The 27,199-nt window shown below is 47.7% G+C and overlaps 1 protein-coding gene across 1 annotated transcript in view; it reads right to left on the reverse strand.

The window, feature by feature from the left end:
- GIT2 (GIT ArfGAP 2) overlaps window positions 1–27,199 on the reverse strand; it is a 52,035-nt gene that overhangs the window by 7,202 nt on the left and 17,634 nt on the right. Inside the window, exons 5-18 of the mRNA XM_044674067.1 lie at window positions 24,456–24,542; window positions 23,968–24,098; window positions 21,359–21,453; window positions 20,160–20,205; window positions 19,234–19,285; window positions 17,988–18,060; window positions 17,200–17,297; window positions 16,269–16,380; window positions 13,419–13,561; window positions 11,559–11,708; window positions 6,352–6,600; window positions 4,791–4,880; window positions 2,592–2,674; window positions 1,530–1,718 (exon numbers count right to left, since the gene is read on the reverse strand). Of these exons, the coding sequence (XP_044530002.1) occupies window positions 1,530–1,718; window positions 2,592–2,674; window positions 4,791–4,880; window positions 6,352–6,600; window positions 11,559–11,708; window positions 13,419–13,561; window positions 16,269–16,380; window positions 17,200–17,297; window positions 17,988–18,060; window positions 19,234–19,285; window positions 20,160–20,205; window positions 21,359–21,453; window positions 23,968–24,098; window positions 24,456–24,542 (1,598 nt within the window). The remainder of the gene's footprint in view (window positions 1–1,529; window positions 1,719–2,591; window positions 2,675–4,790; window positions 4,881–6,351; window positions 6,601–11,558; window positions 11,709–13,418; window positions 13,562–16,268; window positions 16,381–17,199; window positions 17,298–17,987; window positions 18,061–19,233; window positions 19,286–20,159; window positions 20,206–21,358; window positions 21,454–23,967; window positions 24,099–24,455; window positions 24,543–27,199) is intronic.

The following is a 27,199-nucleotide window of genomic DNA, read 5'->3' on the forward strand; positions in this document are numbered from 1 at the left end:
CTGAGGGGTTCACTGTGCTGCTCCTTAGATGGCTGAGCCTGGGGACACCTCCGTCTGTCCCCACAGGGACGAGGACATGCTTTCTTTCGGAATTTGGCTGGCTAAGCCCCCCCACCGCATCCCCCGGCACCCTCCCAGGCTCAGCAGGCAAACAACACTCACCCAAGACCTAAACTGGACCAGAAGGAGAAAAACCAGGCCCAACTGAGGGTCAGCAAGGGCTGAGATCAAATCTGCCTCAGACATATTCTAGCTGGGGAACCCTGGACAAGTGACATCTGGACAGCCTCAGTTACCTCATCTGTAAAGTGGTTTAATAACAGCCTCTATTTCACAGGATTGTTATAAAGATCAAATGAGACAATAATGGTGAAATGCTGTCAATGTTCGAGCAACATGTAAACACTAGCTGGTATTCTTTCTTATTAAAGAATTCCACTTTTTAGTACCTTTGGTGAGATTCAGCCCAGAAAGAAAACAATGTTTGAATGTTAACAACTTTCTTTTCTCTTTTTCTTTTCATCTTACAATACATACTGTGTACTGGTTCCAAGCCAGAAGAGAGGTAAGGGCTAGGCAATGGGGGGACTTGCCCAGGATCACACAGCTGGGAAGTGACTGAGGTCAGATTTGAACCCAGGACCTCCCGTCTCTGAGCCTGGCTCTCAATCCACTGAGCTACCCAGCTGCCCCCAAACAGCCTTCTTAAACCACCAACTGCCCCTATGTGTTGTTGGGTTCAGTGAAAGGAACAGCTCTAGGGATGGGTACTAATTACATTCTTTTCATTACACAGAGAGAAAATTTATTTGGGGCAACTAGATGATCTTTCATTTAGGATTAACTAAGTTTTGGGCAAGAAAAATGCCCCCAGGGGAAAGCAGAGTAGTGAAGGTTCCCATAGGCAGGTCACAGGTGCCAACAAAACTTTTCCACATAACAAATGGTCACCTCTGGCACAGCCCTGGCAGGAAGGGCCAGAAATGGCTTGGGAGACACTGATGTGATCTGTTTGGCAAAATCCTACATCCTTCAGGTTAAAAGCCAACGAGCCTGGCCCTACACAGATGCTGCTGCTAATGCTATAGAGCCTCTTCCCGGTGCTCCACCATCCCCACTTCGCGGGTGATGAACGGAGACTCGCCCAGTGAGCATCAGGGCCAGATGTGAGCTCGGGTCTTCCAGCCTCCACATAGGGTGGCTACAACACCAGACAATGCTGCCACTTTCATTTGTTTTTTACTTTGTTGAATGATTTTCAAAAGGGGACATTTAAAAATCTAAGTTTTAATCTCTATCCAAGAGGCCGTGAGCAGAAGTCCCCAGACGACAGCCTCCACAAGGGCCACGTGGCCTCTGCCTGAAGGCTGGACCTTCACAGCCTCAACAATCCTTTCCCTGCCTGACGGTTCTTCCAGGAGCTGGGCACCAGGGATACCCATTTCCAACAGTAATTTCATAGGAATCTGCTGAGAAGCCTCTGACCTGCAGCCTCCCAGAGAAGTTCGGACCCAGGGCCCTGGGCTTACCTGTCATGGTTATTCTCCTGGGCTGCCCTCAGGAGCTCCTGGATGTTTTTGGTGATCTGTTCCGTTTTTCGGATGACATCTTCTGTGCTTGGAAGGGTGGAGCTCGACACGCCATGGGGGTCTCCCACCTCAGGGATGGCTCCTTCCCCTGGCCAAATGATGCTCCGTTGTCTTGCCTTTCTGCTTGACCTGGGAAAGTGAAGTCGATGGGTGAGGGGCAGGTGCACCCCCATCCTCTGATGCACAGAGGGGTCTTCTGGTTTATTTGGGAGAAGTCCAGGCACTGCCCCAAACTATAGCATTTCCCTTGCATGCCCAGGCAGCCCGGGCTCACTGTTCACCTCAGGGCCGGATACGATTTGGGAGGTAACATGGCTCTTGGGGGCCGTGAGGCAGAGGACATGGGCCAGAACCTGGCTCACCACTTACAACGTGGAACCTCGGGTGCCTCGCTGCACTCACGGTCCACTCCCTCCTCTGCAAGCTAAAGAGGCTGGACTCGGTGATTTTGAACTAAGGACCTTCCAGCTATAAAGCCTCAGAATTTATATTTCTATCCACAGAAAATGAAGAATGAAGACCAACAGTGGGGAGAGAGCGATCTGCTATAGGAGTCTACCCCAGAAAAGATAATCCCATGGCCACAAAAGAACTGGAATAGAAATGGGGGGGGGGTCCCCTTAGAGCAAACCTTCAAGTACAAGAGTATTTTAAAGATCATAGTGGAAAAGTCATGTATTGCTGAGAGAGAGAGAGAGAGAGAGAGACACACATATGAAGAGACAGAGAAGGCATGGGAGAGGGAGTAAGAGAGAGAAGGGAGAGAGGAGGGATAGAGGGAAGGAGGAAGAGAGGAGGGAGGGATGGGACAGACAGAAGGAGGGAGAGACAGACAGACAGGCTTCTCTGGCTTAACATGTTTAACATGCAACATGAACCCCCACAAGGCCTTGGAGTTTGAGTCATCTGCTCTGTTAGAATCCTGATGATGTTCGCTTAATACAGGAGGGGAGCAAGCAGGGATGCTAGGTCTTGGCTCCCTCCACGTTTGCCCCCACATACCCTGTGTCGTCCAGCTCAGAGTCAGGGGTGGTGTTGTCGTAATCACTCTCAGGCACACTGTTTTGCTTCTCTAGCTTGGAAGCCTAAAACAAATCAAGAGAGGATCCATGACAAATCTCTAAAGCTCTCTCCTTCAGGAGTCTATGGACTGGGCTTTATATGTAATTAAGAATTAGAGCTGACCGTCTATTGAAAAGCAGCAGAGATAAGGGCTCCTTGATTCTTTCCCCTTATCCCTAAAAACGAATAGTTACTCTAATCGGGAAAGCAGGGTGCCATCCCAGGAGGAGAAGCCAAGAGGTTCCTCCCTCTTGGCAGACAGGTCTCCATCAGCCTCACTAAAAAGATGAGATATGACTAAAACAATCCAGTTGACTGAAAGCAGATCCCAATTTTGATAACCATGGAAGGAGGTGGAAGAGACCTTGGAGAGCATCTAAACACCCTTCTATTTTAACAGGTGAGTTCACTAAGGCCCAGAGAGGCTACAAGACTAGTCCAAGATCACACAGCTAATCAGCAGCAAGCCCTGGGGGCAATGAGGTGGCTCAGTGGATTGAGAGCCAGAACCAGAGACAGGAGGTCCTGGATTCAAATTGGATCTCAAACACTTCCCAGCTGTGTGACCCTGGGCAAGTCACTTAATTCTCTTTGCCTAGCGCTTACCACTCTTCTGCCTTAGAACCAATACACAGTATTGATTAAGATGGAAGTTAGGGTAAAAGAGAAAAAAAAAATCATACTCCAGACCATAAATGGAATGCAAACAGAAAGGACTGAAATTATATTCCTGGGTTTGCTCTAGTGAGATATTTCTATTCAAGTAATATTGTAAAATGGGATTAAATCAAATACTTGCTAATGTCCTAGGATCCTTCCATCTCCTTCCTTAATAGGAATTTAACAAAGAACCCAATAAATGATCACACGATGAGCCTGAGGGCATGAATGAGGCCCCTCCCCATGGCAGCCAGATCCGGATGTACCCAGGATGCCAAATCCCTTTATCTTTGCAGGAAGGACAGTAAGAAGTGGTAGTCAAATTATTTACATTGAGTTTGATGACCAATTATTCCAAACATGCAGAGCCAAAGTGTAGTGGTTAAAAGTGCTTTTTCAAGGCTGTTAATAAAGGTTACCTGGGAGCTGGTGCTGGTTCAGTTTTCTCTGAGCCCATTAGGTCACTTTGGCAGCGCTGCCCCTACACGGCTGGTGGCCCTTCCCCCGATGGACAGAGACCTCTCTAGGCCCCCCCCCCCCAGCGGAGGGGCTGCTGGGCCAAAAGCAAGCACGCCTGGTGGCCACCTTCCACTATAAGCACCCTGACGGCCAGTGGGGGAATGTTTTACAGGAGCCCCGCGGGGGGCTCCATTCCTCATGAACTGCATGTTGAGGCAGGAGAGTTGGGGAGCAGCTTTGGAAGAGGGCGGCGCTCCAGTCTTCTCCCTCTTGCAAAGGTTAAGGCAGCCACAGAAGGGCCTCCATCTTTCCAGTGTCTGCACTGGGTAGAGAAGACCCTCATTAATGAGGGCCCCGGAGAGAAGCTGCCCTTCTGGTTTCTTTAAGGCCGCGGGAGGCTGCCAGGCTTCACACGCCACCCCCTGTGGGGCTCTCTCCGAGGGGCTCCCCCTGCGCTCCGCCACTTGGCCCCTGGCTTCCCGCCCGAGTCTCATGGGTGTGTGCCGCGTCTATGGCCCTCTGGCTGCTGTGATCCTGGGCGGGGGCCTTGCCTCACGCCCGCTCCCTGGGTCTGGGCGCAGACGGCCCCCTACAACACAGCCTGCTGCTCCTTCCGGGGGGTCGTCAGGAATCCGGAACTGATTTAGCTCAACAGCCCGGAGTCGACCTGGCGAGGCGAGTGGCGGTGTCTGCCCGGCCTCCTGCGGCTCCCTAAGCCACGGATGGCCCCGCGGCCCCTTCTGAGCAGAGAAGGCCCGGCTCGCCGCTATCGCCACGCCACGCCGCGCTCTCCAGGGACAGACAACTGACCAGCAGCCAGCTCATCTGCTCGCCACCCTGAGAAGAGGCAGGAGGGTGCAGCGGGTTTAGTACGGCAGGGATTAGCCGCGTGAGGTTAGAGAGGTGAGGCGGCCACTCCGGCCGCCGTCCCCGGGCAGGGCTGCCACATGCAGGATGAGGGGGTTAGCAGAGGGACAAGCGGCTCCTCCAGAGAACAGACCAAGTCAGAAGGTACTTAACCCTTCGGGCGCTCTCATCCCTGGACCAGGACAGTGTGGAGGGGAAGGAAGGCAGAGATGAAGAGGAGGTCACAGATGCGCTCCTCCCGATCTAAAAGGGGAGACAGAAATACACTCGGGAAAACAACAAACAAATACGGGAGGAAAATGGCCCTGCTGAGTGCCGGCAGGCCCCGAAGGGTCTCGGGCAACCCCCAGCCGGCTGCTCTGACAAGCCACACCCCTGAACACGTTAAATCCCACAGGAAATGCCGGCGTATCATTCTGATAAACCATTCACAAATCACTGTTTTTAAAAGGAAAAAATGAGGAATGAATGCATTGGAGATTCGGTCATTCCAAACATGAAGAGCAAACGAAAAGCCTATTTGAGAATTAGGGCTGCAAATGCCATTGTTCCGGAGCCATTAAAAACGGGGAATGACAGGAACAAGGCCAGTCCTGTGGAGCGCACCATTCTTGCTTTGAAAATCACACAGAAGTCCGGTTCTGGTGTCGTGTCGTGTCATTATTGTTCTGTAAATTCCAAAGTTCTCGTATAAAAGTCAACAGTCAAGTCCCCTCTCATGAGTTAATAAAAGCTGTTCTCTCAGAAGCTTTTTCCTATAGCAACAGCTGTACTGAAATAAAGTTGATCTGAAATCAGGATCCCTCAATTTTCCTCCAGCAAAGGTTCACTAAAGTTCATGAAATTAAATACAAAGTTTACAAAATAACTGGCTGGTTTAGCTCCCGGAGGACGGATACAATCATCTGCCCGACACAGAGCAGCGGCTGCGGACCCCACTGTGCAGCTTGGCCTTTCCTACCCTGGGACCACAGTGGCACTTCTCTTGGGCAGTTTTCCTGAAGGAATGACTCAAACTTAAGGAAGATAACGGAAGCCGCTTCCCAGGATAATCACCCGAAGGGACCACAGAGGCCACGAGGAACACCCCCAACAAGTACCACGTTGCCAAACCCTTGATGTTGCTCCTTGGGCCATTTACGAGGCGGGCTGTGGACATATGGGGGGACCCCAGCTCCCTCAGAGGGGGCACCTCTAAAATACATGCAGACTGGCTTTGTCTCTCATCCTGTAAGTTATGACCGAATAATGTCTCTAAAACCAAACGGGAGCCCTTGAAGTCAGCGAAGTGGGTGCGATGGCCCTACGATGCCCTGGGATGCTCCCCTGACAGCCCCTCGCCTGGGCCTGGGGGGACTCTCTGCTGGGGAGGCTCGCAAACCTGCCATCTAGGCCTTCGAGGCTTGGCTCCTGCATGAATACTTACCCATGGGACCCCAAATATCTATCTGTGCCTTGACTGGTTCAACAAACACAGATAGAGGAGGGTTATAAGGAAAGGCACGGACTCGAGTCAGAACCTCCTGAGCCCAACAAGCCCTTCTAGCCACAGGCCCAATGACCATCTATCGAATGACTGAGCATCAGCACTTGAATGGGCAAAGAAGCACAGAACGAGGTTAGGAAACGAGCCAAACTGCACAGAGCAGCGGTGCCAGCGCCCACACCCGGGAAAGCCCGAGTGCGCAGAGAGCCCGTGGTTGGGTCTACTTACGTGCGGGGGGAAAGGCTGCAGTCTCGACACGCTCTCTTCTGGGTAGGCGACTTCCCCCAGGGGGAGGTAGGGTTTCTGACCTGATCCAGTCTCGTACATGGACATGGGTCTACTGCCCCGGGTGGATGGACGCCGCTTTAAGGAGGAAGGGCTGGAGGGGTCTGGGTACTCAGAGCCAGGTGCCACCTGACAGAGATGGGTGGTGGCCTGCCTCCTGAGGGTCGAATTCTCGCTCTGGAGGGTCAGAAGCTGAAAGAGAGGGGAGCAGTGGGACTCTGTTTGTCCACGGCAAGCAGAAAGGCAAACACAGAACAGACATGGACGTATGCCCACCGTCTCTGACTGCCCTCTGGGCAAGGGGCGGCAGACAACCTCCCCAGGGGCTCTCTCCTATTGCTCGGACAACGTGATTGAGCAGTGCAGTTTAGGGCTGTGTGGCCAAGCTAGCTGACCCTATAGATGAGCAGGTGGTCTGGGAGCCAGGTGGCCTGGCCCCGCTGGGGACAGGGTCCAGGCAGCTGCCCTTGGCTGCTGGACCTCACAGTGGGCACGCAGGCTGGTGCAGGCAGGCAGGCAGGCAGGCAGGCAGGCAGGCCCTGTACTCTTTCATACACACCAGTATAATAACCTGACTTAAAAAAAAAAAGAGCCCATATTAATGTGCAAATGCCAAAATGAGAGCACAGATGCCAAGAAAGGGAAGTAGCAGAATGACAACTGGAGGGGCCTTGCAAAGCAAGAAAGCTGGTGAAGGTTAGCTTGTGGAAATGAAGATGAGCTGAGCTTTCGAAAAAGCCAACAAGAAATATTATGTGAATGGATTTTTATTCCATAATATTCTTGGTAATTCACACAAGTTGGCCCTTTTCTTGAAATCAATCTACTCAAACAAATCTGCTCTCTGAACACACCAGAAAGAAAGCACTCGATCCACTGGCTAGCTGGCCACCTCTGTGTGGGGGCTCCATGTGGCCCACGGGGGGGATGGATGACCTCTGAGTGAGGACTGTCACAGGGACCCCAACCCTCCCTAGGTTTGGCTGGTGCCACAACTCTTCCTCGGGGGCAGTTTCAGCTTTTAGCTCTCTGATTCTGCCCAGCACCATCTGCAGTCAAAGGGCCTGAGCTCATCTCAAGCTTGGCTTCTTGCCTGCTTTCTGGTCAGGGCAGTCGGGGCTGCAAAGAGCTGCACTATTCCTTTAACACAGCTAACATTCCAGCACAATGACCCGAGTCCATCCGGCAGTCTCAGGCCCTTATCCTCCAGGACATCTTTCTAAGCAGAGTGGGATGTAATTTCAGCCTTCTCCTAGACAGTGATTGTAAAAATCTGACCAGATTTCCCCAAACTGCCAAGGGTTACATCCACAAGCAAACATACTTGCATCAAGAGGTCATTATTTTTTCATTATCAAAGCCAGTTAATTTGGGATATTATTTTCACTTTTTACTTAAGAAGAATTGACCTGTGAGAACACCCCAATAGGAACTTGTCTTCTTCCTCAATTAGCATCTTTTCCAAGTGATTGCTAATGTGAAAGATCAGACACAAGCCATGCTACTGTAATAGAAATGGGGGGGAATGACAATGTGGAGGCAGCTTACAAATGAAAAAGACTTTACCTAGACCTTGAAATAAAACTCAAAAACTTCCAACTCTCTACTAAAGAAGCAAAATTCAAAAATGCAGTGATATGATGGGCTGCTAAAGCAAATCCTTTTTTGCAGCAATTTCTTTAAAATACAAGTTACCAAGATCTTCCCCTCCAATTCCTTTTTCACTCCTATCCCATCCCACAAAAGCCTTCCAGGGGCAGGCAGACGTCTTGTACAGAATGCTGCCTTTTCAGCGAATGAAGTTACAGTCAGAGAAGTAGGTCCCAACATTTATTAAAGCACTCACAGTTAGACAAGCATGGATGGATCTGCCAAAACTCTGAATTCACCAAGTAAAAGGTTTAGAACTAAACAGGTTCTGAGCACAAATAATTGGAAATGAAGGGTTCGCCGAATCCAAAAAACTAGATTTTCCTAATGACAGAGAACATAATTTGAAAATTCACCCGAACCCAGTTCCACGGACTGGGCTCTGAACACTGCAGAAACTAGCCATCTAGACTTGTTGCCCTACCCTCGATATTTAATTGACACGATGTACTTGGATAACCTTTAATAGTGTTCAACTTGTTAACTCTCAGATTTCAACACTATTTCAAAAACTGTGCCAGGAAAAAAAAAAGAAGATTTAAGTAGCTCAACAAGCCAAGATATACATGAGACTTCCTTAGAATGGACAACACGTAATGAGTGAATGCTGGCAAACGGCTCTTTCACCCTTTATATTTCCCAGGGGAGCCGTGAAGATTGGCAAATGAAGTCATTTCTGGTGATGTGACAAACTGTAAATAACCATTATAAGAGGGAAGTAGACCCTGGTGGTTAGCATAACAGCAAATTCAATGGGTTCCCAGAAAAAGCCACATCCTTTAGAACCCACTTACCTGAAGCCTTTCTGGCAAGACAGAGAAGCATGGAACCAAAGGTATCACGTAGAGCTTAAGGGGACAACCACAACTAGCTCCACCATGCCACAAAGGGTATCCCCACCCCTTCCCAAGAGAATTCCTGTTTTGGGAAACACGGTGATCCAAGCCAAGGGACTGCTGGAGCCCAATGGGGCTGGCTTTAGATACATTTCCTCCCCCATACCATCATCTCTGCCATGTCTCTCAGAGAGCCTACAAAAGGCCCATCGGTGTGGTTTCTTGAGCCAAAGTGAAACAGGATAGGGAAAGGCCATGGCAAACACCCCACAGAGGACTAGAGCCTTCTCTGAAAAACAAGGCTGAGAAAACCTTCAAAGTTTCCTCTCTTTATTTTGGGAGGTTTCTGAGATCAGTTTGAAAGGTGTCATGCCTCAGATGGAGAGCACGAGATAATGGGGAAGCCGCTGATGGACTGAAAAGAAGCAGGGCCTCTGCAGACCATCCCCACGAGCCGCCATCCAGGCCCTGTGACAGGTGGTCACTCTCCAGGGGCTACTCTTTTCCTAAAAGGCCTTTCTAATCCCAGAGCCTATATTCTCCAAATTCAGACACCTACACTGTGGAATAACCTAAGAACGCTTTCTGCTATGGTTGTAGGACAAAGGACGGTAAAAACAGAGAAGAAATATTCACAGAATATTTCTGTTCTTCCTTACAACATTCACTCTCTGGAACTAGCAAAAGCAACTAAGCAACTGAGATTAAATTCTAGTTCTCAAAAAATTAGAAATAACTGAAAGGATGCACAGGTGAAGGGAAGGACAAAGTGTGTCTACAGCACGTACTGGGTGCCAGGCACTGGGCCACAGGCTTCATTATTAGCTCATTCAATCCCCTCAACAACCCTGGGAGGTAGGTGCAGTTATTATCCCCATTTTGCAGTTGGGGAACCCGAGGCAAACAGAATGAAGTGACTTGCCCAGGGTCACACAGCTAGGAAGTATCCCAGGTCTTTCTGAGTCCTGGCCCAGTGCTCTGGCCACTGTGCCACCTAGCTGCCCAAGTTGAGTGTAAAGCAGAGTACTGATTCCATTATCAAATCCCTTACTTGGGGAATCTCCACTGGATAGACTTCAGGCAAACCAATTTCACTTGTCCTTCCTTCCAACATTCCTTTAAAATACTGTGAAACATTTCAGAAACAATGTAGAATCAAAGTCTTTTGTTTCCAGTGCTGGCTCCCGGAAACCTTGAGGGCTCTCTGGGCTAACTGCAGCTCCCATCTACTAGGAGAAGGATGGATGACTCACAGCCCTTTGAGAATGGGAGGCAGCAGGAATGGTGAAGGCAGGTGGTTTAATCTATGTTAAAATCCTGCCTGTAATACTTATGATGTGGTGAACTTGGGCAAGTCATTTGGCTAATTTGGGCCTCAGTTTCCATCTCCATGAAATGATCTAAGTCAGGCCTCACAGATTCAGAAATAAAAAGGACCTTAGTCCATCTCCTTGGGAGGTACCCAGGGTCACATGGCTCATAAGAACCAGGTAGAATTTGAACCCAGGGCTCCCAGCCCAATGTCTCACCAGGCTGCAGCACTCTCACTGAAGAAAGCAAGGTTCCTCTGGAAGGACAAACTCCTCCTGATGATTAGTCTGGGGCTGGAGCTATAATGGATGAGCAGCTGAACCACCATCCAGAAACGATGTTCTCACTATTGCTATGAGTGACCTTCGAGGAGCCCCCCAGAAGAGACTCTTCATGTCTGTTCATCTCTTCAGCCTTATCAGCTTTCTTTTTTCTTTTCTTTTCTTTTTTTTTTTTTAATCCTTACCTTCAGTTTTAGAATCAATACTATGTATTGGTTCCAAGGCAGAAGAGCAGTCAGGGCTAGGCAATGGGGGTGAAGTGACCTGCCCAGGGTCACACAGCTAGGATTTGAATCTAGGATCTCTAGCCTCTAGGCCTGGCTCTCCATCTACTAAGCTACCCAGCTGCCCCATTCATCAGTTTTCTGAAGGTCTACTGATAACTCTGGTCCTTAGCCATTGGGCTCCGAGTCCTGATCTGTACTAGAAAGGAGGCCTTGTGGGCTAAGAAAAATGAAACATCAAAGCTCTGAAACGCCTTTACTTTACACTAACCGAGGCGGATGGTTAGCCTGGTCTGGAGACAGCATGAAGAAGTAGAAAGAAGTGGGTCCGACATCGGGAAGCCTGGGATCTGATCCCACCTCTGCCCTTTCCTGCCACGGGCTCTCTGAAGGCCTGATCTACCGGCTCTAGGCACCAGCTAACCCTGGCTTTGACCACTGGGGGCTCCTGTCCTGCCCCTATCATTTGTAGCATAAATGGGGGCAGGGTCTAGTGGGTACCTAGAAAGGTTCCAATCTTGCCTTGGACACCCGGCTGCGTCACCTCAGGTAGGCTGCTTCCCCCAGCTATGCCTCTATTTCTTGCCCTGTCAAATATGTTTGAACTTGGCGGCCTCTATGGTCCCTAGCGGCCCGCTCCAACAGGCATTTGCTTCTAGGCATCTCCCCTGTGCCAGGCCCGGCCCCAGGAGGCACCGAGGGACTTGGCTGCGGCCCAGGGTCTTTGTGCTTATCCAGGCCACTAGGCAGCTCTCCCCTGACGCCACGGGCATCCTCGCAGCTGCCCGTCCTCAGAGGACACCACGGACTATCAGAGCAAACCGGGCTTTTGGCGGTGCATCTGTTACCTTTTTCTGCATCACTCTCAGTTCGTCACTCAGGCTGTTATTCACCTTCATGAGCTGCTGGATCTTTGCCTCAGAGGCCACCAAAGCATTTTTGACATCCATGAACTCTTGTATCGGGACTGGTCCGTCTGACAAGTCGGAATCTAGGCTCTGAGGAGACACCACGAGGAAAAGAGTCAGCAGGATGGGGAGCGCCTCCGGAGGTCCATGGCTGCCCACAGCTCCGAGGGTTTAAATAAAAGGGCCAGTCAGGTGGCTCAGTGGATAGAGAGCCAGACCTGGAGACAAGAAGATCTGGGTTCAAATGTGGCCTCATACACTTCCTAGCTGTGTGACCCTGGGCAAGTCACTTGACCGCCATTGCCTAGCCCTGACTGCTCTTCTGCCTTGGAACCAATACATAGTATTGATTCTAAGATGGGAGGTGAGGGTTTAAAAAATAAACTGATTAGGCATTGAGCATCCTACAGCTCAGCTAAGCCTCATCCAGGTGGCTGGCACATGGGGATTTGACCTCTGTGGCTGGTATTTGATCCCAGGTCCTGGTTCTTTGCTAATGAGATCAGTTTTGAGTCTGGTTATCCATTGCTCAGTGTCCTTTAAAACGGAGCCCAAGGCAAACAGCACGGCAGGGTGGAAAGAGCCCTAGCCCTGGGCTGAGAGGGGTTGGGTCCAAACCCTGGCTGGGCCATAAACATCCTTCTCCCTGTGTGGCCGTGGAAAATCAGTGTCCCTCTCTGGGTCCCAGCTTCCTCCTCGGTAAAGTGAGAGGGGTGGGATTGGAGAGTCCGGAATTCCTCTCCAAGTCTATTCTGTAACTATGGTCCCATTTCTCACGAATTTGGGACTCGTTACTTTTTTTTTTTTTAAACTCTTACCTTCTGTCTTAGGAACAATTCTAACACAGAAGAGGGGCAAGGGCTAGGCAATCAGGGTTAAATGAACTGACCAAGGTCACACAGACAGGAAGTATGAGAGGCCACATTTGAACCCAGGCTCTCCTGAATCCAGGCCTGGCTAGGTTCCTTACTTCTAAAAATCTGGAGGTACCAATAGGAATGCTTATGGCTGGGTCAAGAGAGGCTAAGGCTCACTGAGACACAGCTTTTTTTCCTTTACCCTCTTGAAGCTTTTGCCCAACTGAAAATGAACCTATTATTAGTAAAATACTAAGAGGTGACATTTCAAAAACGTTAATACCAATAGTCACATGCTTTACAAATGTCCTCTGCCCGGAGCCTCATTAGGAGGGCTGTATTATATATTATTATTCATGTATCATATAATATCATTATAAGTTATAGTACTATATCTGATACTAGTATTATATTACCCTAGGAGGGAGTACTCCTATTTTTTTTCTATAAACCCCTGCCTTCTGTCTTATGATCAATAGTGTCTCTAAGTTCCAAGGCAGAAGAGCAGTAAGGGCTAGGCAAATAAGGTCAAGTGACTTGCCCAGGGTCCCACAGCTAGGAAGTGTCTGAGATCAGATTTGAACCCAGGCTCTCCAGTCTCCAGGCCTGACTCTCATCCACTGAGCCACCTAGTTAGTTGGCCCGGGGGAGCAATCTTCTTATCAACTCTGATAAATGAGGCAGTGTCCAAGGCAAGATGTGAGCCCATGCTTGACCCACTATGGATGGCCAAGGTGGCAAACTCCTCCAAATCCCCCCCACCTCCCCTACCCAGGGCCAGATTAAAATGCAGTTGGGGGATGTTAAATAAAATGAATAAATGTTTGACCCAAGGCAGATGGTGTCTTCACCTCTCCTCTGAGTCTAAGCCCACACGATGCTGCAGGCAAAGAAGGAATGGGAAGGAGCCTGGCTGAAGGGGCCGCCCTCCCTTCTGGCCCACCTTCTGCCTGTTGCCTTTACTCATGGTCGTCTCCAAATCGGGATCTTCGTCGGAGGCAACGCTATCATAGTCTGGCTGGTCGTTATCTTGACTCTCCACACTGGGCTGGCTGCCGATGGCTTTTAGGATGAGCTCCACGTTGTCTACCAACAAAAGCAAATACAGAGACGTCAGACAGAAAAACGGGGGCAGGCTCGGATCCAGGAAAGCTGCTCCAAGACCAGCTGACCGGCCTTCAGGAAGCCCGCCAGACCACACAGCAGAATTCACACCAGAAAAGCCTCAGCAATAAAAGGAGAATGACACCCGAGCTCTCTCGTGACCAGCCACAGGAAGGCAACTCCAGGCAGGGGACACCTTTTCGGGGTCCCCCAATCTTACTCAGCAGCCTCCCTTGTGGCTACGTCCCACCCTCGAGATGCACAAGGCTTGGTCATTTTGACCACAACCTCCTCTCCACAGGAAACACTCAATGATGCTTAATGATGACAAACTCAGAGTAGCCATCGTCTGAGGTGAATGGAAGAAGAGAAGGTGCTGCTCTGCCTGGAACCTAGAGAGTAGATTCCTCGGCACTGAGGAAGACAGCAGTGACAGCCCTCCAATGGCCGGACTTTGCTTTCATGCTCACCCAACAATATCCAAATTAACCAGTTTCCCAAGCAGCTTAATTCCCAGGTGGCAAACACAAGTATTCTGCTTGCTGGTTGGGTTTTTGTTTCCTAAGTCCCTTGGGTTGTGGGCATCAAACAGTCTGCCTACAAACTAATCCTCTCTGGGGAAATGGATAGAAGTAGGAGTTCTTGAACACATAGTGCTGAGGCCCAGCCCCTGACCTATGGTTCCTCATCAAGGAAAATCAGACCAGACACAGCCTGACGGCCAATTCCAAAGGAGATGAAGGAGGGAAAGGCAGGATCTCATGAACTAACATTCTAAGAGGAAGTCAGTCCAGAAGGGAGTGGTGAAATTCTGAAGACTCAAAGGCGATCAGTTCCAATGAAGAGAAAAATGAGTTGACTGATGTGAATGCTCAGGGAACTCAGTCCTTCAGATATTGAGAAGATTTACCCTGAAGTTGCAAGTGGCAGGAGCTAAGGCAGGACTGCCAGAAGAGGGCAGTCCAGTCCCAAACAAGTAGTGGCAGGAGCTTCAGAACAAGCTAGGCTTGAGCAGGGAAGCTAAAGTCAACAAAGGGAAGCTTCACTAGCTGATCCACACAGAAAAGAAAGTACACAAAGGGCCAGGGATGCTGCCTGGGCACAAGGTGGGCACCAGAGCTATTCTATCCTCTCTGGCTTCAGATTTCTCCGCCGAGGCGTCCTATGCATGAGAAAGGAGAGAACCAAAATGACTAATTGGGAACTGATCCACCAGATAAGGGAGGAGATGGCAAAGAGAGGACTAAGGTCCCCTCGATGACTGGCCCAGGAGGACTGGGCACTGAATATGGATAAGATACTTTTATATCTGAAAGATTACAGGAAATGACAAAAGTACCAAGAAGAGAGAGAAGGGTCCATGTCCCAACTTTCAGAAAAGGAAAGAGGGTTTGACTAATTCCTAGGAAAAATTAATCTTTAAAAGGCTGGTAGGGAATGGCTAGAAAAGGAGGCAGTGATTTCAAAGGCAGAATGACTCCATCAAGAAGACTGTGTCAGGCTAACCTCATTTCCCTTTCTGACAGGGTGACTTGGCCAGGAGTGTGATAGGGTCTGTGCAGACTGGACCATGCTTTTGATAAAGTAGTTCATGTGGTTCTGGTTGGAAAGATGGAGAACTGTGGACATGTTACTACAAATGGATGAATCTGGGATCAGCTTAACAGTCAGCTTCAAAGAGCGATCACTAATGGCTCCATGTCAGCTGGACAGAATAAGGTCTCCTCCAGTGGAGTGCACCAGGGATCTGTACTTGGTTCTCTGGTGTTTTTTTTTTTTTTATCACAGGTTAAATAATCATAAAGCTGAAGAGATCGCTAACACAATGCAAGTAAGAGTCAGGCCCTCCTAGAAGTCCTACAGGTCAGAGCTCTGCAATAAATGGAAAGTCTTGGGAGGAAGCTCTCAAAACTGAGATTCTATGAAGGTGCAAGGCACCCTATGAGATCCTGCTGGGAACAGCTAAATCATGCCAATCATTCTTTCCCCTTCAAATGCAATAATCCTTACAATATCGGGAACTTTAAAATTAGAACTATCTATTGGGGATAGCTAGGTGGCTCAGTGGACAGAGAGCCAGGCCTAGACTCAAATTTGTCCTCAGACATCCCCTAGCTGTGTGACCCTGGGCAAGTCACTTAATCCCTACTACCTAGTTGTTACCGCGCTTCTACCTTAGAACCAATACACAGTACTGATTCTAAGACAGAAGGATTTAAAAAAAAAAAAAAAGGCTGACTATTAATGGTCTGCAAATTCAATCTTGGACCTCTGTAATGACCTCTGAAAATTAACAGTGAGTCAGAGATTATTTCAAATACTTGTGGGTGTTTTTTCCCTTTTTAACCAAATTCAAGTTATACTCTGGGGGTAACAGTAAAAATCATCTCTGAAAAGGGGGCCGTTGGGGAATCAGGATCCAGGAAGATAAATTTAAGTAGCAGATAATGACTTTGAAGGGAGCTTGATGTACACGGAGGTTCAATCCTGGAGGACTTTCCCCAATGTTGTGATGTCAGTAAATGGCAAAATCCAAAGGACAGGGAGAAATAGCTACCTACAGTCTAGCAAACAGCACATGGCACTAGCCACTGCCAGATCAGTCAGGCAATGATGGTGACAATAAGCAGGCTACATTAAGTCTATCAAAAAGGAAAGTAAGACAAGGTAAGAGGTTTCATCTATTCACCTTTTGAGCCAGTGCTGGGGTTCCCCTGCTGTCTCCTCTTGGCATCACTCAGAATGTCTATGACCAGTGTAGCAAATTCATGAGCATTAAACCGGGCTAGTTTCTGTCTGCCCTGAGGAACAGAAAATGATGAAAAGTATTTCCAGCTGTTTCAAAGGTTCACACTTCCCTTCTCATTGGTCAGGCTCTTATCTGTGTGGTTTGAGGGAGGGGGTCCTAAAACACTAGCTAGGTGCTCCTAGAGGTTCTGAAGTTCTCTAGCGTGGATCCTCTCTCCATCAATGCAGATGATGCCCTCTCCATGGGACCTCTATGAGGTCTGGTGGCCCAAAGCATCCATCACCTGGTAGCCAACCTTCTGGTGATCACCCTTCAAGCTGATGTACACCAGCTCTCAGAAGAAAGCTCATCACTAGACCCTCCTCCAGGTCTTTGACAATTTGCTAAGAGCTACCAAAACCTGAGCTCCATTGGCATAGCTTTCAAGAACCCAGAGAGCCCTTGCCACATGAATGACGTAAAGGAGGACTTCAGGGAGGTCAGAAGGGTTTGAGCACAAGAGAAGTTGACAGCTTCCCTTCCCAGCAGGTTTACAGACATGTATGTGGTTTCATAAGACTATTCACTCTTACACTGCCCATTGACTTCTACTTGCAAAATCAAATGATCACATTTAATGTTTTCTTTTTACTACTAATCCAGAGTTTAATCAAAACTGGTGGTAAAAAATTGATCTGAATTAAAATGAACTTTTGAGGGAACAGGACGGGAGCTTATAAAATGTCAAGGAACATAAAGCTTCTCTAGCACCGACTGGAAGGATTATACTATACTATAACAGCTCATTTGTGTTTATTAAAAACCCTTTGCACCTTCACAAAGATTAGGAAACACCACATATTTGGGGAGAAAATGCACAGAATTTACTTGCCTGGTTTCTTGTAGAAGAATACTCAGGATTCACGGGAAGGAAGGGAACAGCTGTTGTTTCTGTTACCAAAGTGCTATGGTTCTGAGTCGCAAGCCAAACTAGTCAGGGGAGAAGAAAAGGGCCAGAGATGGTGTCTCATTACAATGTGTGACAGCAACTACACTGATTATGACAATGTTTTCCCATTACTCTAGGGCTTCCTAACTCCTAAACTGAAGTCCATGGACTTTAGCAGCTTTTTAAAAAAATATAGGCTGATAACTATTTCAAAATAACTGGCTTCCTTTCTAAGCCAGAGTATTTTGTTTTATACATTTAAAAGCCTCATTTTGAAAAGAGGTCCACAGGCTTTACCACATAGGTGAACATTAAGAATTTCTGCATTATGCAGAAGACTGGAAAACGTCTTGTTTTTGTTTTCTTTTTTTAAAAAGTCAATCTAGTCAGGGAAGTCAGGTAGCAAAATGATAGAACAGCAAGCCTGGAATCAGGAGGACCTGGGTTCCAATCTGGCCTCAGACACTTCCTAGCTGTGTGACCCTGGGCAAGTCACTTAACTTCAATTGCCTAGCCCAATTAGAATTTATATTAGAACAGAAGGTATGAGTTACTAAAAAAAAGTCAATCTAGTCAAAATGAAATGTGGTTTTGATGAAGGAGCTCCCTAGAAAGTAACACTAATCACTAAAAAATCAACCAAATAAAACATTTATTCAAAAGGAGCTTATTCCTTCCAACTGCCACCAGATGGGAAAAACATCCTATTTTATCCAGTCTAAGTAAGTCACCTGCATCAGTTTCTCGCCTGTCAACTTCATCATATACGTCCATGGCAAGTTCTTCAAACAAGTGGTTACTTAGCTGAAACAAAAATAGGAAACACAAGAAACAAGGATTACTATGAACAATAAAATTACAATAAATTCTCTATGCCACATATCACCCACAGGATACACACTCCTTTACAACACAGAAAGGAATGAGAGACTATTCTTGACCAAAGTCTTAAAAGGCTTTTTAAAAACCTTTAGTCACTTAAGACATGCCTTTTCTAAAAAAAAAATAAAATAAAATAAAATAAATTTTTTAATGTCTTTTCTTCCATCTACCCACCCATCCATCCATTCCTCCATAAAACCTAATGGGGCAGCCTGGCACAGTAGGGATCTCATTTCCTCAATTCTGGATCCTGTAACTCTCCTAACGTGGTCCAAAGCTTTCCTGGCTGCCATACCTCACAAAGAAATGGCCAACCATCATCAAGATGCCTGGATTTTTTATTCAGTTAAATTTCTGTTCAGTCCTAGCCCTGCTCTCCATTTTAGTCCTAGGAAATTGATTTTTAAAATTTATATTTATCCATATTACATTTGATTATGCTCCACAATGTTCTCGGTGGTCTAGGTTTACGGGGACCTCGTCAGGCAGTGGGCCTGCTCTTTCTGTCTCCCAACTCTGTGTCAAATGAACATTTAGTAAGCATGTTCCCATGCCTTTGCCAGAGCCCCAGGCCAAGCTCAGACCTTGGGGCCTCAATAGGACATTACACAACTCGTGACACTATGGGTCTCATCACGTAAGAAGCTGCCAAATCCACTTAACTGTATAGGTCATGATGGTGGTTCAACATCTTTTGGTATTTTCCATATGATTTCCACCCTACAGTTTATTAGTATATTGAGGGACAGCTAGGTGGCTCATTGGATAGAGCTAGGCCCAGAGACGGGAGGGTCTGGGTTCAAATCTGATCTCGGACACTCTGGTTCTAAGATAGAAAATAAGGGTTTAAATAATAATAATATTAATATACATTGAGGGGCAGCTAGGTGGTCCAGTGGATAGAGAGCCAGACCTGTAGACAAAAAGATCTGGTTTCAAATCTGGCCTCAGACACTTCCTAGCTGTGTGGCAAGTCACTTAATCCCAACTGCCTAGCTCTTACTGCATTTCTGCCTTGGAACCAATAGAGAGTATTGATTCTAAAATGGAACTGGGAGGGTTTAAAAAAACTATACTATATTGACAAATACTCACAGACTGAAGTTTCTTCTTAGCAGCTTTTGCTAATTCAGACAAATCCAGGCTGCTAAGAAAATTCGCAGAATTAATACAAATTTCAATATGAAAAATAAACAAAACCATTTTCACAAGCTATGTAAAAGTTTAATTAATAGTTTAAGTGTCCAACATTATAACTAATTATAATACAATTCATGGTGATACTATTAACACTCCCAACCAATACTATTAAACTTAATTATAACCCTGGGATAGAATTCTGACAGAAACCATAGCAGTAGAGGATGCCCCAGGAAAGCTCGATAGGGAATGCTAAATAGAATTCCTTGGTCAAATTAATCCCTTCCTTGCAGAAACATTAAATGCTAGGAATATCTTAAGGTCAAAGATCCTCCTACAAATTAAAAAACACAACAGACAACTTTCAAGCTGATACCTTGAGGGAGAAGTTACAGTTGGTGAAGGAAGAAAATGAAAGCACGATCTGCTTATGGTTGGGGGAGCAAGAGGAGGAGGATCCTCTGTGCTCAGAACCCTGCATGAAGGCTTCAGGAATTCTCCTTCAGAAAACTGGAGGGATCTGGGGGCTACAAAGGGGCCTGGAAAAGTTCTTATAGCATTTATTTGGGTGAGAAATGGGTCAAGAAGCAAAAGGATCCTCCTTTTAAGAGGAGAAGCACCGACTCATCAACTGGTGAAAACAATGATGGAAACTTTTTTTTTTCCAAGTAAATCTATTGCAAACCTGCATTTTATAAATAACTACAATCTACAGTGGTTTACTTACAGCTGTCTTATTTCCAATTGCAAAGCCATAAAAGAAAAAAATGTATGGACTATGTTATGATGCATTTTCCACAAAAGCATGAGACACTTACAGGCCACTAGAAACTGAACATCAGGGACATGTAAAATACATGTGAGAATGTAGGTGATCCTACCTGTCTGCCATCTGAGGTATGATAAAGTGCTGTCCATTTTGGTGATCTGAAATAGAAACCAACCGAAGGTTTGTTTTCATGCCTTGGAAACGGGAAAAGAAAAAGTACTCGTGACTTTAGGTCAATTCCCATTTTCTAATTCCTCTCCACTTTTCCACTTAATTTGTCAGAGCTGCCATTTTGGGTCACTCTAGCAGGGCCTTTGGGGACACAAAGATCCAAACAATGAGGTGGAAAGGTGGAGGCCTCCAGGTGAGGCCTCCCTCCTGCACTATCCTTACAAATGTCACCCAACAGTCATTTGGAAAAGGTGACTTAGCCAGGGGAGGGATGGCTCACGTGCCACTGACTATCTGCTGGGTTTCACTGGGATCATGGGCCGGCCCTCCACTATCCCGTGGCATGGAATCTCCTAGAAGCAAGGCTGGGGAAGGAAGTAGCTCTTGCTCTAAGAGGGAACTTCCACAGTCTAGACTTTCCTACTGACTCAGCCCCACTCTAGCTTCCTAAATGGCGCTCTGGCTTCGAATCAAATGCTTTCCTACATGCCAGTGAACTGTCAATATGTTTGCTGCTAAACATTGCTCTGTGGGTTTCTATGACGCGAAATGAGTAAGAGGCCATTTCTGGCATGAGCAGAGGCCAGAAATATCACACGATTACCAGGATCATCCCTGTTGGCAAACACCATTTTGGAATTACATTACAAATGCCAACCAGGGAAAAGTGGAAGAAAGAATTTATATCATTTTAGTAAATGAAAAGGCCCGTCTGTATAGCCTGAGCGCTTCACAGCAAGGCCCGACTGGCATGCTAATTCTGGGAAAATGAATCCTGTTTCCAGGGCGTTATCTCTGTGGATAACCTTTTCCCTGCTCCATGACCGAGAGATGATTATAATGAGAAGGCTGGCTTTTCCCATTTCTTTTTAATAATCAAATCTAACCACAAGATCTGCTAAACATGGCAAGAAGCTCCCACTTATGGCGTGGGTAGGCAGTCGACTTCTGACCCCTCCCCAACATTCTACCCTCTGGACAAAAAGGAGAGGGGTGAAAATCAAAGGTTCTGGTCTCTGACCCAAAAAGACCATCAAGCAATTGTCTCTCATTTCACCAAAGCTCCTTAATCTGACTTGAGCTGGCCTGGGCCTGTCCCTCTCAGTAACGGGGGAAGCAGGAAGGCTGAGGCCCGCTCACCTGGCCTCCTGCCACAGAGGTAGAAGGCAAGCCTGTCCGTGAGCTCGTACTGCACCTCGACCAGACGCTCTGCCAGCTCTCGGTGGCCTCCTTGTCTGCCAAGAAAAAACAAACCAAAGTCTTTGTCACTTGAGGCTCGGTGGCTTTAGAAAAGACAAGGACAAAGGCGCTTCTGAGGCCCCCTCCAAAGGCTGATCCCATCGGACGGCGTGGAACAATGGGCCTCCTTCTCCGGAGCAGGGCCCAGCATCCTGGGTTACAGCCACCTTTAGAAAGTCAGGACTGCACTCAAAGGGCACCCATCCCATTTCACCTGAGAAACAGATACGCGGCAAAGAATTCAATCAGATTTGAGCACAGGCCCTTCTCAATCACCTGCAGGGCCCAAGCCTAGCTGCTGGGAATGAAGGATCAAACCAAACCGAACTCTGCTCTCGGGCAGAGGGATCGAGCACACCCCAACAGACAGGGCAGGAGTCTGAGGAAGAGCCTGGGGCCCCAACAGGCTGGAACAGAGGCTACAACGAGGTCAGCATTTCCAGGCCAACTGAAGGTTGGCAAAGGGACAGTAATCCTGGGAGGTAAATGCTATAATGGGGCATAGTCTGACCCCACGAGAACTGCCTCAATAGGGGATCTGCAGGGAGGCTGGCTGGAAGTCAGTCTGTAGGAGGCCGCACAGGCCAGGCTAAGGAGTTTGCTTTTGGGTCTAGAGACAACAGAAAGCCATGGAGGTTTTCTGAGCAGAAGAGCATGGGAAGGCAGGGATGGTGTGGAGGAGGGTCTAGAGAAGCAGGAAACTAGAAGAAGCTGAAAGGCCGATTACAAATCCATCCCAAAAGCCAGAGGAAGGAATGCTGAGGGCAGCGGGGCTGAGATGCCCCAGAGGGAGGCTGAGAACACACGGCTGGTGAGAGGCCAAGAGGGGTCGAGGACAGGAAGGAGCTGGCCTGGGTGCTTTGAGAGAAGGGAAGGTCAGGGACCACATCAGACACTCTCATGCTGGCCGGCCGGAGGGACAGCCAGGAAGCAGCTGCTCAGGTGAGAAGTGAGCCCCAGTACAGCCTGCAGCAGGATCTCTAGGACTGAAAGGCCCCTGGGCAGAGCTGATCCCTGATTCCCCAGGACGGTGGTGGAAGAGTGCAGATGGCAGAGAAGACGGGCTTGGACAGAGCTTCAGGGGAAAGGACAAGGATGTGGACGTAGCAAAGGACACGGATGGACCTGCGAGCTAGGCTTTCAGAGAAGCAGGAAACAGAACTATGAAGAAGCAGAGGAGGAGAGTACCAAGGAGGCACAGGGGGTGGCAATCAGGAGGAAGATGGAGAAAAAGCCAACAGATTCAGCAGTTCAAAAGGTCCATAGTAATCTGGGAGAGGAGATGAATCCAGCTCAGTAGTAGGTTCAGATGACAGATTAATGAGAATAAGTGGGAAAGGAGGAAGCAAAAGCAGTGTGTATAAATGGCGACTTTGAAAAATTCTCAAGAATTCAGAGAATTTGAGTTTTTCATTTAATAAAACTATTAACATTTACTGTAGGAGCAGAGAATGGCACTGAACCATATTTTTTTCTTTCTTTAAAAAAAATAATCCTTACTTCCTATCTTGGAATCTATACTGAGTATGGACTGGTTCCAAGGCAGAAGAATAGTAAGGGCTAGGGCATGGGGGTTAAGTGACTTGCCCACAGTCACACAGCTAGAAAATATCTAAGGGAAGATTTGAACCCAGGATCTTGTCTCCAGGTCTGGCTCTCTGTCCACTGAGCCACCTAGCTGCCCCTTAACCATACTCTTTCATGAAATGAGAAGAAAAAAAAAACCAAACTCCTCCTCTTGAAATAGTATTTTCCTATGGCGCTTGTTTTCACTGACATATTACTGAGCAGTTTCACATGATTTTGTCTTGTCTGCCCAGGGAGACTTTAAATTCTTTGACCACAGGATGGACTGCACCTACTTGCTGGCTATCAGCCCAGCCTCTTGGGGGAGCTTAGCAAATATTTCTTGACTTAAAGAAAAATGCAGAGAGTGAACCCTGAGCCATTCCCTTTGTCTTTAGGAGTGACTTCCATGTTTGGGAAAGAACCCATTATAAACCACATATAGCAACTCAGTTAGGAGCCAAATAAAGGCCAAATGGAACCACAGACACATGACTTCTACACCAACATTAGGCTTGGGATCAATTCCTTTATCCGTTTCAAATGTCTTCATCTTTTAAATGAAATAACAGCATTTCTACCTTTGATGAGTGTTAGACTCTAACAGGGATAGCTAGGTAGAGCATCAGAGTGCCAGAACTGGAATCAGGAAGACCCGAGTTCAAGTCTGGCCTCCAACACTCCCTGGTTATGTGACCCTGGGCAAGTCATTAAACCTTGTTTTGCCCCAGTTTCCTCATCTGTCAAATGAGCTGGAGAGGGAAATGGCAAACTTCTAGCATCTCTGCCAGGAAAACCCCAAATGGGGTCAGAATCAGCCATCACTAATCAACTAACAAAAGATGCTAATTGAAAGTATTTTAATTGCTAGGCGGTAGAATTCTCCTAGCATAGAGCATCATTAATTGCTAATGGAGAGGATAGGTACAATCTGGCTCTCTTACCTTGCATAATCAATGGGGGTTTTCCCACTGGAGTCCTGCGTGCCTGGGTCGGCACCATACACCGCCAACAATTCAGCCTGTAAAATCTGCCCGGCTTTGGCAGCCACGTGGAGTGGGGTGTTCCCTTTCTCCTAGGAGTCGTTAATAAAAAAGAGACGTGACATTTAGGCCAGAGCACCACGAGCAACAAACACTTTCTGAACACAACAACTAAACAAGAGGATTACTGATTGCATAAGCAAAACATACTTAGTAGGGGCAGCTGGGTAGCTCAGTGGAGTGAGAGTCAGACCTAGAGACAGGAGGTCCTGGGTTCAAACCCGGCCTCAGCCACTTCCCAGCTGTGTGACCCTGGGCAAGTCACTTGACCCCCATTGCCCACCCTTACCAATCTTCCACCTATGAGACAATACACCGAAGTACAAGGGTTTAAAAAAAAAATACACTTAGTAGCAATGTAAGGATAACATAAGAATAGATTGTCATACAGGGTGAAAAAAGTTGGCTTGAGCTCCCAAGGACAGCAGCCTCAAACATGTTTCCAGATTGCCTGTCCTCACACTCGAGTGGAGTTGCTGAAAAAGAGAGAAAACATGGATGAAAAGAATGAAGGAAAGGAGTCCTGTCATATGCAGCTGGGCAGATGGGTTTAACACAGCCCAGGCCCTGACAGCCCAGGCCTACCACAGTCTAGGCCCCTGATCCCCAAGTCATCGAGGGGGACTTTCTGGAGGTTCCATGTTGTAGATGGGATTCCAGAGAGGTTGACAGATGTACTACCAAATTCTGGAACACACCAGGCTGCATTATGCTGAAGCTGCAATATTTCCAGATAGAGAATACCTGAGCCTCCCTCTTGGGGCACACGGAGAAGTCTGCAATACAAGCATCCCCTTGGACATAGAGCAACCTACTGGCCTGTTGGTACCCAAGTGCTAGGAGCAACAAGTGGCAACATAGTCAATGAGCTGGATGTGGGCACACTTCCTGTGTTTACTACTCTGTTGGGGAGTTATTAAGCTTTTCTTAAGAGCCAGGCCCTGGGCTAAGTGCTGGGAACACAAAGAAAGGCAAAAGACAGTCCCTGCCCTAGGGAGCTCCTAATTGGGGGAGGGGTCATGACAATAAGCAAACAATTATGGACAAACAAAGGATGTGCTGGGAAAACTGGAGAACAGAAGGAATTTGACAGAATTAAAGGGGATGGGGCAGCTGGGTGACTCTGTGGATAGAGCCAGACCTGGAGATGGGAGGTTCTGCATTCTAATCTGGCCTCAGACACTTCCTTGCTGAGTGACCCTGAGCAAGTCCCTTAACCTTCACTGACCAGCCATTACTGATCTTCTGCCTTAGAAGCAACACACAGTATTGATTCTAAGACAGATGGAAAAGGTTTAAAAAAAAAGAATGAAGGGGAATTAAGAAAGGCTTCCAGTAAAGGGTGGGCATTAACTCCACCCTGTCCTGGCACAGATAAGAAAGAAGAGTGCCAGGCATGGGAAATATCAGGTGAAAATGAGACAGTCAGGAGATGCAGCACCTTCGAAGAGGACAGCAGGGAGGTTGGGGTCACTGAACTGCAGAGAATGTGTGTGTGTGTGTGTGTGTGTGTGTGTGTGTGTGTGTAACGGTAGAAGGAACAAGAAATCTGTAAAGGTAGGAAGGGGCAAGTTTTAAAAAGCAAATAGAAAAATTAAATGTCTTCACAAAACGAAGAGGAAAAAATCAAATAGGATTTTGTCTGATTCTGAAGGTCATTCAGGGCCAGTGGAGCGGGGGGGGGGGGGGGAGGGGGGCTGTATTCTTCAGGAAAATCACTTTAGTGACTGGAGTGGGGAGAGACTGAGGCAGACAGAGCCCCCAACAGCCAATGCACTGGGGTGAGGTGAGGAGGGTCTGCACCAGAGTGGGCAGTGTCAGAGAGGACACTGGCACCATACTGAATAAGGGGGAGGGGGGGCACCCAGCATGGCTCCTAGGAGAGGGAGCAGCAGAATGGTGCTGTCCTCAACAGTAACAAGAAGGTACGAGATGGAGAGAGTTCGGAAGAGAGAGAGAGACTGAGTTCTGTTTTGTCTGGACATCCTGAGTTTAAATCACCCAGCTCGAGCCGTCTGAAAGGACTCTGGAGACTGGAGGTCAGCCCACACGGGGCAGGAACAGGGAGGTTTGAGCCTCATGAGCACAGACATGGCCATGAAGTCCACGGGAGCAGATGAGAGCACTGTGTGAAGCAGTAGGGAGAAGAGAATGAATGTTTTCTCCTGCCTTGCCCACATGAGGAGGTCGTGGGCCCCTGCTCAGCCCATGAGGATCCCAAGCTCATGAGCAGAGACACAGGCCATCCGGACCCCGTTGTGCTCCCTGGGCCATTACTCAGAATCCTGAAAAGAGTCACGTTCCTTCCCTGCCTTTTTCTGTTCTCTAATAATGTCACAATGGCAGAGACAAAAATGAAATGAAATGTGTCCATTCAAAAGAATAATATCTATAAGCATGTGGAAAAAAAGAATTTCTCCCACTTCAAGAATTTAAAAACATCTGGAAAAAATAATATTTAAAAATTCTCTTTTAAACACAAACGATGCTTCTAGGGGCATGAGCTGACATGTGAACTGCAGAGATGAGGTACATGGGATGGAGGGTTGGAAAACTCAGGTTCTAGCCCTGCCTCAGACCCTTCCCAATAAGCCTCAGTTTCCTCATCTGTAAAATGGGGGTGGGGGAGGCTGAACTTGATGGACTCTGGTGCCCACTGGAGACTTAATTCTACCATCCTGTGAGAGAGCAGTATGATTCTACAGCCACCACGCTTCTAAGATTATGGAGGGGAAAGGTCTATTGTCCAGCATCCTGGGCCCACCACACCAGGAGTCCTGGGGAAAGAGTCCTGAGAAGAGTACTGGAGAGGATGCAGAGAAAAGGGACAAAGAGAATGAAGTCCTTTCAGTTCTCATAGGGAGCTGGGTGACAAGACCTGCAACAGTGATCTTCAAGGCTTTAAAGGTCTGTCCCACGAAAGTGGCCCCAGAGAATAAAGTAACCAGTTTAAACTTGACTGGGATTGGGGAGGAAGAGGGACAGGGCACAGATAACTTCGTAACAATGAAAGTTATCCAAAAGTGATCATTAGATTTACCCCAAAGTAGAACTGGTTGCCCAGGGTAGTAGTAGTTCCCCAATGCTGAAGACTCTCACCCAAAAGCTGAACAGAGGACTACGTGGGGGGTTT

The sequence above is a fragment of the Gracilinanus agilis genome, chromosome 1 (genome assembly GCF_016433145.1).
Source record: "Gracilinanus agilis isolate LMUSP501 chromosome 1, AgileGrace, whole genome shotgun sequence".
Taxonomy (NCBI): domain Eukaryota; kingdom Metazoa; phylum Chordata; class Mammalia; order Didelphimorphia; family Didelphidae; genus Gracilinanus; species Gracilinanus agilis.